The 15,573-nt window shown below is 45.5% G+C and overlaps 1 protein-coding gene across 5 annotated transcripts in view; it reads right to left on the reverse strand.

Annotated features, from left to right (window-relative positions):
* Positions 1-15,573, reverse strand: part of SLC25A47 (solute carrier family 25 member 47) — a 41,646-nt gene that overhangs the window by 3,942 nt on the left and 22,131 nt on the right. For all 5 annotated transcript variants that reach the window (XR_013982126.1, XM_080992454.1, XM_080992451.1 and 2 more), the window contains 4 exons: positions 7,811-7,854; positions 6,978-7,049; positions 5,251-5,433; positions 2,253-2,523 (listed from right to left, as the gene is read on the reverse strand). Coding sequence is in view for 4 of the 5 variants with exons in the window: in XM_080992454.1 (XP_080848580.1) it covers positions 2,253-2,523; positions 5,251-5,433; positions 6,978-7,049; positions 7,811-7,854 (570 nt within the window). In the remaining variant the exon portion in view is untranslated. The remainder of the gene's footprint in view (positions 1-2,252; positions 2,524-5,250; positions 5,434-6,977; positions 7,050-7,810; positions 7,855-15,573) is intronic.

Genomic DNA, 15,573 nt, shown 5'->3' on the forward strand with positions numbered 1-15,573 from the left:
GAGCAGATATCCCCTGTTGGGATTATATGTCATGCTGCCTCTTTGACCTGCACTCCGTAGTCCATGCACAAGATTCTTGACATACCTTCTGTGAAACATCAGGCAGGCCTTTCTTAAGAGGCTCTGCTTTTTGAAGCTTCCCCTTTCTCCGGCATCCGGGACAAGTGGATTCCCTTTCTCTTCAAATCCTCATTAAATGTGATTTGGAAAGGTTCCAAATACGTTTACATCCCTCCAGCTTTCCCACATCAAAGGCTGACTACACTCCATATATTTAAAGCACATGGTTTCTCCCAGAGCAGCTTCCTGGAAACTGTAGTTTACCCCTCACACAGCTACCATTCCCACCACCCTTTACAAACTGCATGGCTTTAAATGTATGGTGTGTACACAGCATTGGTCTCTACGGCTTGGTTAAACCAGGTTGCATAATTAAATCAGCCATTTGTGCAATCCATACACAACATTTACGGGAATCTCCATGTGAGAGCCAGACTCAAAATCAAGTCCCATTGATTAAAGTGAGTCTAAGCAATCTATGGCCTTTTAAACTGGAGCGGGGGGTTATTATTTTGTTTGTTATTACCAGTGCTTTTTTCTGGGGGTACTCAAGGAGTACACAGAACTGGCACCTTTTCTTTCTAGAAGAAAAGCCCTGGTTTAAAGTGTGGCACTTAGCATGAAGCTGTTACAGTGAGTACCAAGACCATTTTCCCTAGAAGCATCAGCTGCCACTGCTTCCCAATAAGGCAGGAAATTTGGATGGAACACAGTGAATCCGCAAGGATTTCCCCTTGCACAACGGGGCTTGCCAACTCCTTCCTCACACCCTGCCTCCCCCCGCAAAAAAACACAAAAATTTGTTCTGGAGATCTCCCGAACTACCACACAGGGAGAGGAGAGGGGAGATTGTTCCACCAGGCAAGCAGAAACTGATCATTTGTAGCAGTGCAACCTTGAATTCCTCCCTATGTTTGTAGCTGTGCACTCTTCCTGTTCCATGTGTCAGCACAAATATTCTACCTTTATATTATAAAATAAAAACCCATATGCATGAACAGGCTATCCTATTTCCTCAGGCTAAACTCCTACATAGACTGTATAAATTGTGGGAGGAACACAGAGAGGATGGAACTCCGCCCCCCCCACCCCACAGGGATTATTTGTGTGGGGAGGGACGCTGACTGATGTTCTGAACACGTTCTGTATTTTTGCTTTGAACAATTGCTAATTCTTCAGGTTTCTTTTCCTAAAGTCAGGTCCACCTGTGATTGTGATACAACTCATTGCAGCAATATTGACTGAGATAGCTTATGGCTTTATTATTTCCCCATTTAATAAGATGTAGAAATGTGCCTGAAATACTTGAAACATTTGTCATGCTCTGGCCCCCCCACCCCGGCCCAGGCACCTGTGAAAACGCTTCCAGGGTCGCTGGCCTCTCCTCTCCCTTCCTCCTTCCCTACACGTTGCATGAGATGGGCTATCATGCCTCTGGGATTAGTGAAGAGCTAAAAATAAAATCCATTTCATCATTTAGAAGGTGCCCCTACACCCGAGCCGTATAGGCTTTAGCGATGCATTTGAAAGGTGCAGTTAGCCGGCATGACTGCAGTTAGTAAGCATTCGAGGGGGAAGTTGGAGAGGAAGAGTTCTTGGATGACATCAGAGGACGCGGCCTCTGAGTTAACCAGTTACACAAGAGAAGCTCAAATAGAATTTCATAACAGGCGCTCCGAGCATATTACACAACTGGAGCAAATTGTGCCAATGATAATACTCTGTTCTAATCATTCCCATCTATTTTCCGGTTTGAGTGCCGCTGCTTACGTAGCCAAAACAGCAGCAGCAGCACCTATGGGCAAGAGGGATGTGTCAACATCCAGCTTCCCCTGTTTGCTGTAGGCATGCAAACCCCAAGGGGTTACAGAACAGTAGAGAGAGGACTTGACACTAGAACTTGGGGATATCTAAAGAAGCTGTAGGCTGGGAGATTCAGGGTAGACAAAATAAAGCGCTTTCTCCCAGAGTTAAACTATGGAACTTTATCCCACAGAATGTCCACCAACCAATTTGCATTGGGCAAATTTACAGAGCAGGCAGCTATCAATGGCTGCTAGCCATGATAACTTAGTGCCGGGAACAAACACTCTATACGAAAGTTGCAGAATTGTGGTGACTCAAATGCAGAAGCTATGAAGACAGGTTTTTCAAAACTCCTGAAATAAACCCTTCTCATTTAATGCACACACCTGCTCTGTCTTTTCCCGCTGGAGTAAGCCAGTCGCACAGGACGTTGTAGGTGAGGAAATAGACGACAGATGAGCAGCAGTCTCTCCACATCAGAGCCAAAGACCCCTTGTATAGACCCTTGAAACCTTCCTCCTTCACGACGGTCCGCAGGCAGTGCACAGCTCCTTGGTACTTAGGCTTGGAGATCAGGACGTGGGGTGGAATAGCCAAGGGATCTTTCTGGATCTGGAGTCTCACTTTGGCCAACTCTGCAGGTGACATTAGCACAACCTGAAGGGTGTAATTAGGAATTAGTGGTCTAGAAAGAGATGTTTCCTGTAGAAGCTCATCACCCACACATCCCCAGACCAGACCATGAAGATACAGAGCCTAGGGTCCAAACTCATGTATTATGGGGTGCCCAAACTTTTTTCAAAGAGGGCCAGATTTGCATGAGGGCCACCCAAAGTTGTTGAGCTTTTTTTCACAATTTTACCCCAAAGTTGTTGAGCTCTTTTAAGGACTTAACCCCAAAGGTGTTGAGATTTTTTTAGGATTGTAGTTGTTGAGCTTTTTTTACAGTGCTGAGCTTTTTTGGGGATTTTACCCCAGGACATATACTTCCAGGCGGGCTGGATTACATTGACCAGCGGGCCATATTAGGCCCCTGAAACGGACTTTGGACATGCCTGCCTTAGTGTATATACAGTATTTTTTGCTCTATAAGACTCACTTTTTTCCTCCCAAAAAGTAAGGGGAAATGTGTGTGCGTCTTATGGAGCGAATACAGGCTGCGCAGCTATCCCAGAAGCCAGAACAGCAAGAGGGATTCTGAGATTCAGAATATTATTTTTTCTTGTTTTTCTCCTCCAAAAACTAGGTGCGTCTTATGGTCTGGTGCGTCTTACAGAGCAAAAGTATGGTGACTCAGACATTTCACTGCAAGAGCCTAACATGCATAGTCTTCTGGAAACTAATTACACAAGTAATACTATCTTGTTGCCCTTCTTGTTGTTATTATTTATAAAAATTTATATGCCACCCTTCATCCAAAGATCACAGGACGGTTTGCAACATTAAAATACACAATGAAAACACAAAAGTACATAACAACAACAAAATGATGAGGGACAGATGATATAACACGGATGTTTTCCACAGGGATCACTTTCGGTAATCAAGAAACTTCAGTGCTTAATATATAACACGTTACATGAACACCATTACTGGTCTGTACCAGGAGAAGCCAAATCTAGTTGTCAGGGAACTGCCATCAGCTCAGAGGTGAGAGGTGGAAGGGCAGTTGCGTGAGAAGCAGCTCTTCTTCCGGGGAGGAAGGAAGCCACACCTCCAGTGGGGAAGGGATGCAAGGCTCGGAGGATGCAAGGGAGAGCCATAATACCAAGTCTGAGCAAAGCGGTGGGGAAGGCAGGTCCCCCTTTGCCCATGCCCTCTCTGCACAGTCATTTTACGCGCAGAGAGGGGACGCGTAGAATGGGGGTCAAAAGACTGCTCTGCTGGGGAAAGTTTAAGGACCGCCCACTCCCAGATTCTGCTAGTGACTGAGCAGACATGGAAGTGAGTCGTTCTGCACTGTGAATGTTTTTGCACCAATAATAAAGCCTTGAAAAGACCAGTGGGGGTCTTGCCTGTTCGCGCTCAAGCAATCACGCTGGCACGCACCTAACACTAGTGCTCTTCAAATGTTGTTGGACTACAATTCCCGTCATCTGTGAGCTCTGGCCATACTGGCTGGTGCTCAATAACCAGAAGGCACCACTTTAGCTACTTCTACATAGCAGAATCTGCCCCGGCTACAGTAAAACATGCCTCTCCCATATCTGTCTCTACAGCCACACCAATGGTTTCACTTCATCCCCAAAGGCGCACTCCTCCATTGTCTCCCAGGACAGACAGGTGCCAACCCTATTCTACTTTAACCTTTATGATTTCCCCCAAACGATCCTGGGAACTGTAGTTTGTTAAGGGTCTCCTAACAACTCCCAGCAGCCACAACAAGCTACAGTTCCCAGGATTCTTTGGGAGAAGGCATGACTGTTAAAGTGGAATAAGAGTGCTTTACCAGGACACCCCGAAGACCAAAAACGCCAAAATTAATTGACTGACTTGCCCTTTTTTTTAATTGATTGTATTGCACATATACATAAATCAAAATGCACAAACTTAAACAAAAAGAAAAAGAAAATACAAAAGCTTATGTAGAGAGAGCAAAAAATAAAAGAATAAAAGCAGAAACTCCAGAAAGGAAGAAAGAAGTAAGGGATATAAATATATACCTTTTGTAAGTACATTTAATTCTTAAAAAGAAAGAAAAGAAAAGAAAAAGAAAAAAGGGAGTATACATAAAACAACATTAGTTCATTCTTCAATAAACTCAGACATTTTAAAAAAATAAACACACTTATTGTGGACTTCCGCCAACTTCACAACAGTTCATTATTGCTAATTAAAGTCTACCTGTCTGTATTTGAATAAATCCCTCATCCCATTCAATAAATCCCCGAAGACCAAAAACGGCAAAATTAATTGATTGACTTGCCTAAGATCTAGGACATGGGTAGGCAAACTAAGGCCTGGGCACCAGATCCAGCCCAATCGCCTTCTAAATCCAGCCTGCGGACGGTCTGGGAATCAGCGTGTTTTTACATGAGTAGAATGTGCCCTTTTATTTGAAATGCATCTCTGGGTTATTTGTGGGGCCTAGGAATTCGTTCATTTTCCCCAAAAAATATAGTCTGGCCCCCCACAAGGTCTGAGGTACAGTGGACCAGCCCCCTGCTGAAAAAGTTTGCTGACCCCTGATCTAGGACAAAGCACTGCCTTTGACGTTCCCGCCGGACGTCAATTCCACCTTTGAAATCCCAATAATGTATGGCAGCCCTAGCTTTACGTGTATAGTGTGGCTTTGGACTTCTCCCAACTGGATTGAATTTGTGCATAAACTTTCATTCCTTGCAGTTAAAAACAAAACAAAACATTATTTGACTCGTAACCTACCCGGATTGCACCAGTAGAAGCTGCTGCAAAAGACACGTCTACCTTTGATGGCTTTCTGTCTGCAGAGCCATATCGAAATCTGCAGATGTTATAAAGGATGTTTTTGTAGATGCCAAAAGAGAACGATGTAATAAACGATGCAGTTATGACAGTCATCGACACCCCTCGGTAGAAACCTAGCAGCTGGTTTGCATAGAAAAGTGAGAAGAAAGTGTTAACCAAGCTAATCTTACCTAACCTTCCCAAGTCTCCATAATATGAAAGTCACAGCAGCTGGGTTTTTTCTTTGGCTTTCTGGTAATAAGGAAATTAATTATAATAGAATAAAGGACACCCCACAGTTTGTCTTCAGGTTTGGTACTTATCGAGGAAAAGGAGAAGGTGATAGCTCTGTCAGTAGAGAATTACTCTCTTAATCTGAGGGTTGTGGGTTCAAGCCCCACGCTGGGTGAAAGATTCCTGCATTGTAGGGGGTTGGACTAGATTAGAGTTTCCCAAACTTGGGTCTCCAGCTGTTTTGGACTACAATTCCCATCATCCCTAGCTAGGACACAGTGATCAGGGATGATGGGAACTGTAGTCCAAAATCAGCTGGATTTGGATTTGATATCCTGCCTTTCACTCCTTTTAAGGAGTCTCAAAGCAGCTAACATTCTCCTTTCCCTTCCTCCCCCACAACAAACACTCTGTGAAGTGAGTGGGGCTGAGAGACTTCAGAGAAGTGTGACTGGCCCAAGGTCACCCAGCAGCCGCATATGGAGGAGCGGAGACGCGAACCCGGTTCCCCAGATTACGAGACTACCGCTCTTAACCACTACACCACACTGGCTCTCGAGTGGAGACCCAAGTTTGGGAAACACTGGACTAGATCCTCATGGTCCCCTCCAACTCTACAGTTCTATGAGTCTATGAAACCTCTAGGCTCAGGGATGTGTAACCTGTGGCCCTTCAGATATTGTTGGACTCCAAATCCCATCAATTCCAGCCATGATAGGAGTGGTAGTGTAGCAACATCTGGAGGATACCAGGATTCCCAGCTCTGTTCTAGGTGCTTATGAGGCCCAATGCACCAGGAATCAGGTTCTTGTTCACAGGTATTCTTAAACACAACCAACCTTAGCCTTAGGGCCAAACCCTAACCCTCGATGCAGTTAGCAATTGCACAAAGGGGTTTTTAGAATTCAGGATTCGGGACCAAATCCACATTGAAACATTGGTGTGGGAAACGGATTTTTAACCTCTTGACCTCCCCCCACACTACATCCCTGAATTGGACTGAGAGTCTCTTATTTGCACTCGCGGCAGGTGGAAAGCTCCCATTTGCTAAAATAGATGTGCGGGGAGCAATCTGCTTCAGGACTGCTGCAGAGGGCAAAGTGTTAAAAATACCTTCCCTCATTTTCCATCCAACCCATGTCTGCAATTAACTGTTATTCAGCCATTCACACAACTGTGTGAAATATGCCGTGTTAGGCCACAATAGCTCTGTCCCAGAGTCATTGTAATAAAGCCATTCCTTAATGTTGGACAGACTGTGGGGGTTTTTCGCTAGGAACTGTAATTTGCCCCATCAACCTCAATTCCCAGCACCCTTAACAAACCACAGCTCCCAGGTTTCTTTGGAGGAAGTCATTTGTTTTAAATGTATGGTGTGGATCCGCCCCAAGTCAAGCAGACATGATGAAGCAAATTTCCCCTTCATCAACAGGAAATTTTACCATACGTACTTTTTCAGTTCTGTATGTGTCTCTGATACAGTGCCATATTCCACGATAACTTGTCTGAGTCTGAATCCTCACCTGTTAAATGGGACAATCCGTCATTCATTTCATCTTGGGGAAAAGAAACATTTCATTGGTAATTCTGCAAGTGGGTAAGGCATCAAATCAGCATGAAAAGTGAATTTATTGCACTAGGGCAGGGATCAGCAACCTTTTTCAATTGTGGGCCGGTCCACCCTCCCTCAGAACATGGGGTGGGCCAGACTATATGGGGGGGGGGGTGAACAAATTCCTATGCCCCACAAATAACCCAGAGATGTATTTTAAATAAAAGGACACATTCTACTCATGTAAAAACACACTGATTCCCAGACCGTCCACGGGTCAGATTGAGAAGGCAATTGGGTTGCATCCGGCCCCCAGGCCTTAGGTTGCCTACCCCTGCACTAGGGCAACAGAATGCTTTAATCCATTGCGCAAAACTAAATTTATAGTATGTGCTTGAATCTCTCCCACAAAAGAGGGACAAGATTGGAGGCACCTACAGATCTCACAATGTAATTTCTAGTTTGGTCCTGAGAGTATGGTGAAAGGATTGGGAGCAGCTGGGGAAGCAGAAAATGGAGGAGCCCTGGAATTCCTCCTGGCAAACCATAGTTTATTAGCTGTTGGGTAGAGAAACCACTGCAGTGGTGAGAACCGCCCCACACACTCATCCTAGCTGCTTTCAGCTCTGAAATGGGGTGGAGAAGAGTTCTCTCCATTTTACCTTGTGACTTGGCTATGCCTTGTGACTTGGGAGATTTTATTGTAGTTAAGAAAACTAAACTTTGAAATACCTTGATTGTGTCCAATGGATATCCGACTGCAGCACTAACACCACCTGAAACAGTTACATTGTAAGTTAAATTTTTAAAATTAAAAAATTGCACCTTAGAGACCAACTGAGTTTGTTCTGGGTATAAGCTTTCGTGTGCATGCACACTTCTTCAGATACACTGAAACAGAAGTCACCAGACCCTTATATACTGGGGGGGGGGGGGAGATTGAAGTGTTCTCCTACTGGCTTGTCTGTCTTGTGATTCCTGATGTCAGATTTATGTCCATTTATCCTTTGGCGTAGGGTTTGGCCTGTTTGTCCAATATAGAGAGCTGAAGGACACTGCCCTTTATTTCGACTGCGTCAGACCAACACAGCTACCTACCTGAATCTGTAAGTTAAATTGTTTCAGAAGCAATACATTCACCTCACAGAGAACCAACCTCAGTAACACCAGAAAACTTAAGCCACATTCACTTTGCACTTAAGACAGGTGTGTACATTTGAGACAGCTGTTGCACATGCACAAAATGAGCACATATGGACAGATGGCAATGTCATGAACAGGAGTTCCGGCAGGGCTGAAGGAGAACCAAAAGTGCATTGGATGAAGACATCTCCACTCCCTCTCTGATGTGTACAACACCATGCAGATGTGACTTAAAACACAATGGGGGAGGGGGAGATAACCTCATGACATTTTAAGCTGCTAATGTGAACATACCCTTACTTGCAAGTAGCACCTTGCAAAGTATAGAATTGCACCACTAAGGTTACCAGGCGTCCCCGTTTCCCAGGGACAGTCCCTGGATTTACAAATCAGTCCCTATACAAAATCCATGGAAGTTGAAAAGTGTCCCCGGATTCATTGAAAAAAATCTGGTAACCTTACCATTAACCTTGTCAAATAATTCCGCACATGGTCCACCCTTGTAATTCTACCCCACCTCCAAAACAAAACAAAAAATATACTCTGAAATTGGGGATTGTAGGTCAGCATCCCTGATCACTGGCCATGCTGGCTGGGACTGGTGGGAATTATCGTACAAAACATCTGGGGGCACCAGGTTGGGGGAGGCTGCTGAATGAGGGCCTAGGCATTCAGACCTCTCCGCTACAGCACAATATGCATGGTTCATGTTGTACAACAAACACCGCAAGTACAATAAAGGGTGTGTTGGTGTGCAGTCTTTCAACCCATAAACTGGTATAGCCAGGTTTTGAGAATTGTGTCTACTAAGCTCATAGCTTATAGCATTGAAATGGGTCAGGGAGGGGATAAGGTTGATTGGCACATATAAAGAATGGTAACAGTACACATTCTTTGTACTTCCTTAGCAACAAACGCTATTGCTATATATATTTACAAGAATACAAAGACGTTTATGTGGCTGTTTGGTGGGAAATTGCCTTTCCACATAGCACATTCAAAGATACAAATACATACCATTTTAAAGAGAACTATACATAAATAAAGGGAGGGGGATGTGAAATATTACATATGTTTACTTGGAGGAGGAGGAAACCAAACTGATCATTGTACAAAAGAGAACTATTATGGGTGGTATCCAGTGATGGTCTACCCAATTGTGCAACTGAAATCCATTCAGTTGCACAATTCGACTTCCAGTCAGGGCTGGCCCAGGACATTTTTACACCTGAGGCGAACCACAAAATGGCACCTGCCTCCCCACCAGGGAAGAAGGAGTGAGTGAAGATTACATCAGGGACAAGGGGGGGAATAAAGATCTACATTGGGATCTGCTGCCTCTGTGGGTCCTGCCACCTAAGGTGGTTGCCTCACCTTGCCTCATGCGTGGGCCAGCCCTATTTCTCATATATCTCTTCTCTCCACACACACACCCAGCAAAATTTGTTCCAGGTGAGTCCCCCAACCTTCCAGAGCAGATTGAGGGAGCTTTAGGGAAAGAGCTGCAGGAAAGAGAAGCCCAGTTTTGCAACTTCTGGATCAGGCAGGTCTAGTGAAAGCATCCCATTCTCACAGTGGCCAACCATATGCCTATATGAAGCCTGAAAGCAGGACCTGACGACAATAACACTCTCTCTACTTGTGATTCCCAGCAATTCAGGAGCATACAGTCTCTGACAGGTGAGGCAGAGCATAGCAATTGGGCTGGTATTTATTGATTTCTCCCTGTACATTTTGCTGCATATTATAGCCTTCTGATATAGTGAAGACTACAGCATTGACAAGGCAAAAAATGCTGGACAAAAATACAACAGCTTTCCTAATAGGCTTGTTTATGTGGAAAGCAGCAAAGTTAATAAACTGACTACTGTTCTTACAGAGAAGAGAATGTTGCTGTACCACAATCTGAGAAAATTGTGAAGGACCATAAGCGTAATTATAAGGTAAATACAAACCTCAGATGTGGTTATGCTTCTCATGTGGTTAGGTTTTTGCAAGCTGCTTTTCATCCAGACATCTGTACCCACATTTTACTCTACAACCGGTTTATTGTTATGAGTTTGCGGGTGCCGGCCTCCCCTAAATTCCTGGGTCGAGTAAGTGTTAGTATTTAATCAAGGCTTGGGGAGTTAACCTGGATGCCAGACTTCTAATTCCTGGACCCAGCTTCCCATGTTCAGGAGATTACCTGGGAGATGGGCCATTGAGAGAACAAAGGAAAGGTAATGGGCCATTAAGAAAGCGAAGGAGAGGAGGCATATGGGTGGGGCTCCTACTTCAGCTCTAAGATAGAAGACAAAGACAAAGCTTGAGGTAGAGCTTAAGTGTAAAGACAGCAAGCTGAAGACAAGATCAGAGCACGATGGGTTATTTCTGTTTGAATCTAAAGCTGTAGCTATGGGAGAATCAAAACTCTCTTGGGGTCTTAATGCTGTGAACCCCTACACTGTAGGCTCAGGTTGTATCTATGTGTAAATGAACCATATATCATAAAGACACCACAGTCTCCACTGTGCCTCATTTCCAAAAAGAAAAACGACCCCAAGGTGAACACCAGGAACCCCTGGAATCTCCCACCACTCGGGAGATTGAGGCGACATGCAACATAGTGCTTGCAGTTCACATTAACCTGCACTTCCAAATGCACAGTCCGCACTCATGTGCTTTGTGGTACTTTGCATACATTATTGGGTCACCAAAGGTAGGTTCCTGAAGCTGTTCAGGGCTCTATCCAGTCCACGGGCCAGAACTATAAGGTATTAGGATCTTGCTAAAGTAATGCAATGCCTGCTTCCACCCTAGTAGTTCCTAGGTGACCACTGAACATGCTCAATCCTCATTGGGCTGTTTGTGGGGTGGAGTTGTCCCCTTGGCTGCTCCCCACCTACTTCTGCATATCTTGGGATTCATCCAAATGTGTTGATACTTACCTCTCTCTTCCCTTAACAGTGGCCTTCTTTCGGGTCCAGCCCTGTCGACGCAGCAGCAGCACGGAGTTTGCTCTTAGAGAGACAGAGAGAACACAGTCCCAGTGTGACACTGTTGATGCTGAGGCAAAGCAAAGGAATAATCTGCCAAGCCAGACTCATCAACAGAGCCCTTCTGGACACCAGCTGACCTTTGCGAGTGCTCCAAGAGCAGCAGTAAAAACATGGATTTAGCATTCTCCAGGGATTTCCACACTCCAGATATAGCAACCCATAGACGCGTCTAGGGCCTAAAATAGTCTTGGGGAGATGGAAGCTCAAAGCTGCTGCCACAGCTGGAGAAGCAAAACAAACAGGCACAATGGGAGGCTGGCAGGCCTTCCTCAGCCCCAGTGAATGAAACTTCTCCACTGCTCAGAAGGAATTCTATTTACAGCATGAGCCTAAGCGTGTTTACTCTGAAGCAAGTCTTACATGGGGCCCTTCCGGACGTCCTGTTCATTGTGCATTCATGATTGTTTCACTAAGACAAAGCACTTGCAGGCTTTAGATTAGAACTAAGATCTTTACAGTGGTGCCTTGCAAGACGAAATTAATCCGTTCCGCGAGTCTCTTCGTCTTGCGGTTTTTTCGTCTTGCGAAGCACGGCTATTAGCGGCTTAGCGGCTATTAGCGGCTTAGCGGCTATTAGCGGCTTAGCGGCTATTAACGGCTTAGTGGCTTAGCGGCTTAGCGGCTATTAACGGCTTAGCAGCTTAGCGGCTTTAAGAAAAAGGAAACAAAGTCGCAAGAACTCGCAAGACGTTTTGTCTTGCGAAGCAAGCCCATAGGGAAATTCGTTTTGCGGAACGACTCAAAAAACGGAAAACTCTTTCGTCTAGCGAGTTTTTCGTCTTGCGAGGCATTCGTCTTGCGGGGCACCACTGTATTGAGTTCTGTGTGGGCTCACATGCCAGTCTGCTCTGGGTAAGCCATAGGGAGAGCACAGGCGTGGTCCTCTCCCTCATTTCCTCTCCCGGTCTCTCCACTTGGCTCTATTACTCATGGTGCCATGATGATTTGAACTCAAGGTGATATTGGGGCAGAGGTCTCAAGACTCAAGAAGCAGGGCAGTCACCAACGTTGTTTGCACCACCGGCAAAAGTTTCAGGGTGGGCATACTGCTTTGTTTCCAATCAGTGCCAGCCTCGTAACTTCCTGCTAAAATCCTGCAACTTGTTCTGGCGTATTTTATTTTATTGCCCCATGTCTGTTGTGCTACAGTGCAAGAATGTCCCTCCTGACGGCAATAATGCCGCAACACTGGGGAAGCGCCACACAACAGCTAATAAAGGGGAATGATGCGTCTAAACCACTGAGCCTCTTGGGCTTGCCGATCAGAAGGTTGGCGGTTTGAATCCCTGGGACAGGGTGAGCTCCTGTTGCTCTGTCCTAGCTTCTGCCAACCTAGCAGTTTTAAAGCATGCCAGTGCAAGTAGAAAAATAGATACCGCTGTGGTGGGAAGGTAAACAGCATTTCCGTGCGCTCTGGCTTCTGTCACAGTGTCCCGTTGCACAGGAGCCGGTTTAGTCATTATGGCCACATGACCTGGAAAGCTAGCTGTAGACAAATGCTGGCTCCCTCGGCCTGAAAGCGAGATGAGCACTGCCCCCCATGGTTGCCTTTGACTGGACTTAACCGTACAGGAATCCTTTACCTTTACCTTTAAGGTAAAGGGACCCCTGACCATTAGGTCCAGTCGTGACCGACTCTGGGGTTGCAGCGCTCATCTCGCTTTATTGGTCGAGGGAGCCGGCGTACAGCTTCCGGGTCATGTGGCCAGCATGAGTAAGCTGCTCCTGGCGAACCACAGCAGCGAACGGAAATGCCGTTTACCTTCCCGCCGGAGCGGTACCTATTTATCTACTTGCACTTTGGCGTGCTTTCGAACTGCTAGGTTGGCAGGAGCAGGGACTGAGCAATGGGAATTCACCCCATTGCGGAGATTCGAACCACCGACCTTCTGATCGGCAAGTCCTAGGCTCTGTGGTTTAACCCACAGCGCCATCCGCGTCCCACCTTTACCTTTACCTTACCTAAATCCACCACTATCTCCCCATTATTGCATCTATGTCATATTACAGAACACACTGCATTATTGGGAAAGGAGAATAAATAATGGCACTCTATTCTACCCGGGAGGGGAGAGCAACACAATTTTCAAAACTGCAACACACAATCAAGTGTGTTTCCCTGATCCTCTTCTTTGACATGAGTCGGATGAAGCTCGGCCAATGAGGGATGGAGGTGCAGTGCTAAGTTCTCAGCAGCTGTGTTGTTGCTGCTCACCAGGAGAGGCGAGGTAATGGGAAGGCCAGCACAGTGTGGCTGCAGTGGCAGGACTCCACCAGCGCACCTGCACTGCACCGACCTCCCCCCTCCGCTGTGCCCCTCCTCCCCTCCAAAGTGAGTCTCCGGATACCCACACAGTCTGTAAGCAGAACTGAGACAGCTCGAGCCAGTCCCTTGTGCTGTTTGCACAGCCCAACCTACACAAGCAAAATACTGAATACACCACACAGAGAAGGCAAAATCTGCAGAAAGGTCTCATTCAGGCATGCAGCTCTTGGCTGCCATCGATAGAAGCTAATGGTTAGGTCAAATTAAGAGCTTGGGACGGTTTTCCAAGGTTCCTTTGGTCTGTTCTCAGCTGTTCTTGGTGTTATGAGAATTTTAAGGTCTAAGATATAAAATAAATGTTCATAAATGTACCAGGCAAACACATACATAAATATATAAACCACATGTCTGAAACAGTACAGGAAAACAGTCCTAAAGCAATTTTGACACTTTCAGTGACCTCAAATATTTCTCTGCAGTTTGGATGAAAATGGGAAAAGCCTCCCCATTGTCTCTGTGCTCACAAATCTTGCTTTAAGGGCACATTTGTGTATGAATAGGGTGAGCCTGTGACCTAGACTCAGGAATTATGTATTTATCATCACAAAAGAATGGCCAGGCTCTCCAGGTAAACCCATCAACAGGTTTCCTGCCAGACAGGATTCTGCTGTAGACTGCCCCTTCTGTGATGTATGTATGATGTATTGGGGGGTGGTCTTGAGCTACAGGGTGGCAATTTCAAAAGTCTATATAAGAGCTTGCACACCATTGTTCTGGGTTCCTCCTCCCTCCTGTGTGCATGGGGGGGGGGTGTGAGCACCCTGTTGCAACAGATCAATAAAGATCAGGTTTACTAGCTGCTTTGCTTCTCAATATTCTCTGTTATTTTCTCCTACTGATAGAGAACCTACATAAGGACTCTATACAGGCTCTTGGGTACCCCATAAGGGAAAAGGAGCAGTTTTTTCTTGTAACATTGGCCAACAGCTTATCAGGCAGCACCAGATTCTCATTAGTTTCTACTGCTCCCCAATATACAAGAAACATTTTATCTATAATAAATCACAAGGTTAAGAAAAAAAAGATGTGTCTGGTTTAGGGTGGAGTCATGTAATCACCCCTACCCTGCCTGTGGTGCAGTCAAAATTATTTGCTATTTGAGTAATCTTACTTTGACTGTGTTGTTGTTGTTGTTTAGTCATTTAGTCGTGTCCGACTCTTCGTGACCCCATGGACCAGAGCACGCCAGGCACTCCTGTCTTCCACTGCCTCCCGCAGTTTGGTCAAACTCATGCTGGTAGCTTCGAGAACACTATCCAACCATCTCGTCCTCTGTCATCCCCTTCTCCTTGTGCCCTCCATCTTTCCCAACATCAGGGTCATCTTTCCCAACATGAGAGTCTTCTCTTCTCATGAGGTGGCCAAAGTATTGGAGCCTCAGCTTCACGATCTGTCCTTCCAGTGAGCACTCAGGGCTGATTTCCTTCAGAATGGATAGGTTTGGTCTTCTTGCAGTCCATGGGACTCTCAAGAGTCTCCTCCAGCACCATAATTCAAAAGCATCAATTCTTCGGCAACCAGCCTTCTTTATGGTCCAGCTCTCACTTCCATACACCACTACTGGGAAAACCATAGCTTTAACTATACGGACCTTTGTTAGCGAGGTGATGTCTCTGCTTTTTAAGATGCTGTCTAGGTTTGTCATTGCTTTTCTCCCAAGAAGCAGGCATCTTTTAATTTTTTGACTGTGTACACACTCCTATTTATTCTGTATCTAGTGAGTTGCCGCATAATTTTAGACACAGTCTGATGTCTGCTCTGTATGTATCTTGCACTTTTTTTTTTTTAACGAAGCACCACATTTTGATGTGTTTTCCCCAAAACCAGCTTCCACCCAAGTTGCTGGTTTAAACCGCAGCTAGCTTGTTCTTTTTTCTCAATTTGGATGGAAGCCTGCAGGTACATTAATCATTACACAAAGTAAGTTACAGAGGAGGTTCTCACACTCATTGAGCCTCCTCCCATTCTTCAAACTATGTTCAGTG

The sequence above is a fragment of the Podarcis pityusensis genome (genome assembly GCF_964106645.2).
Source record: "Podarcis pityusensis genome assembly, chromosome: 1".
Classification (NCBI taxonomy): Eukaryota; Metazoa; Chordata; class Lepidosauria; order Squamata; family Lacertidae; genus Podarcis; species Podarcis pityusensis.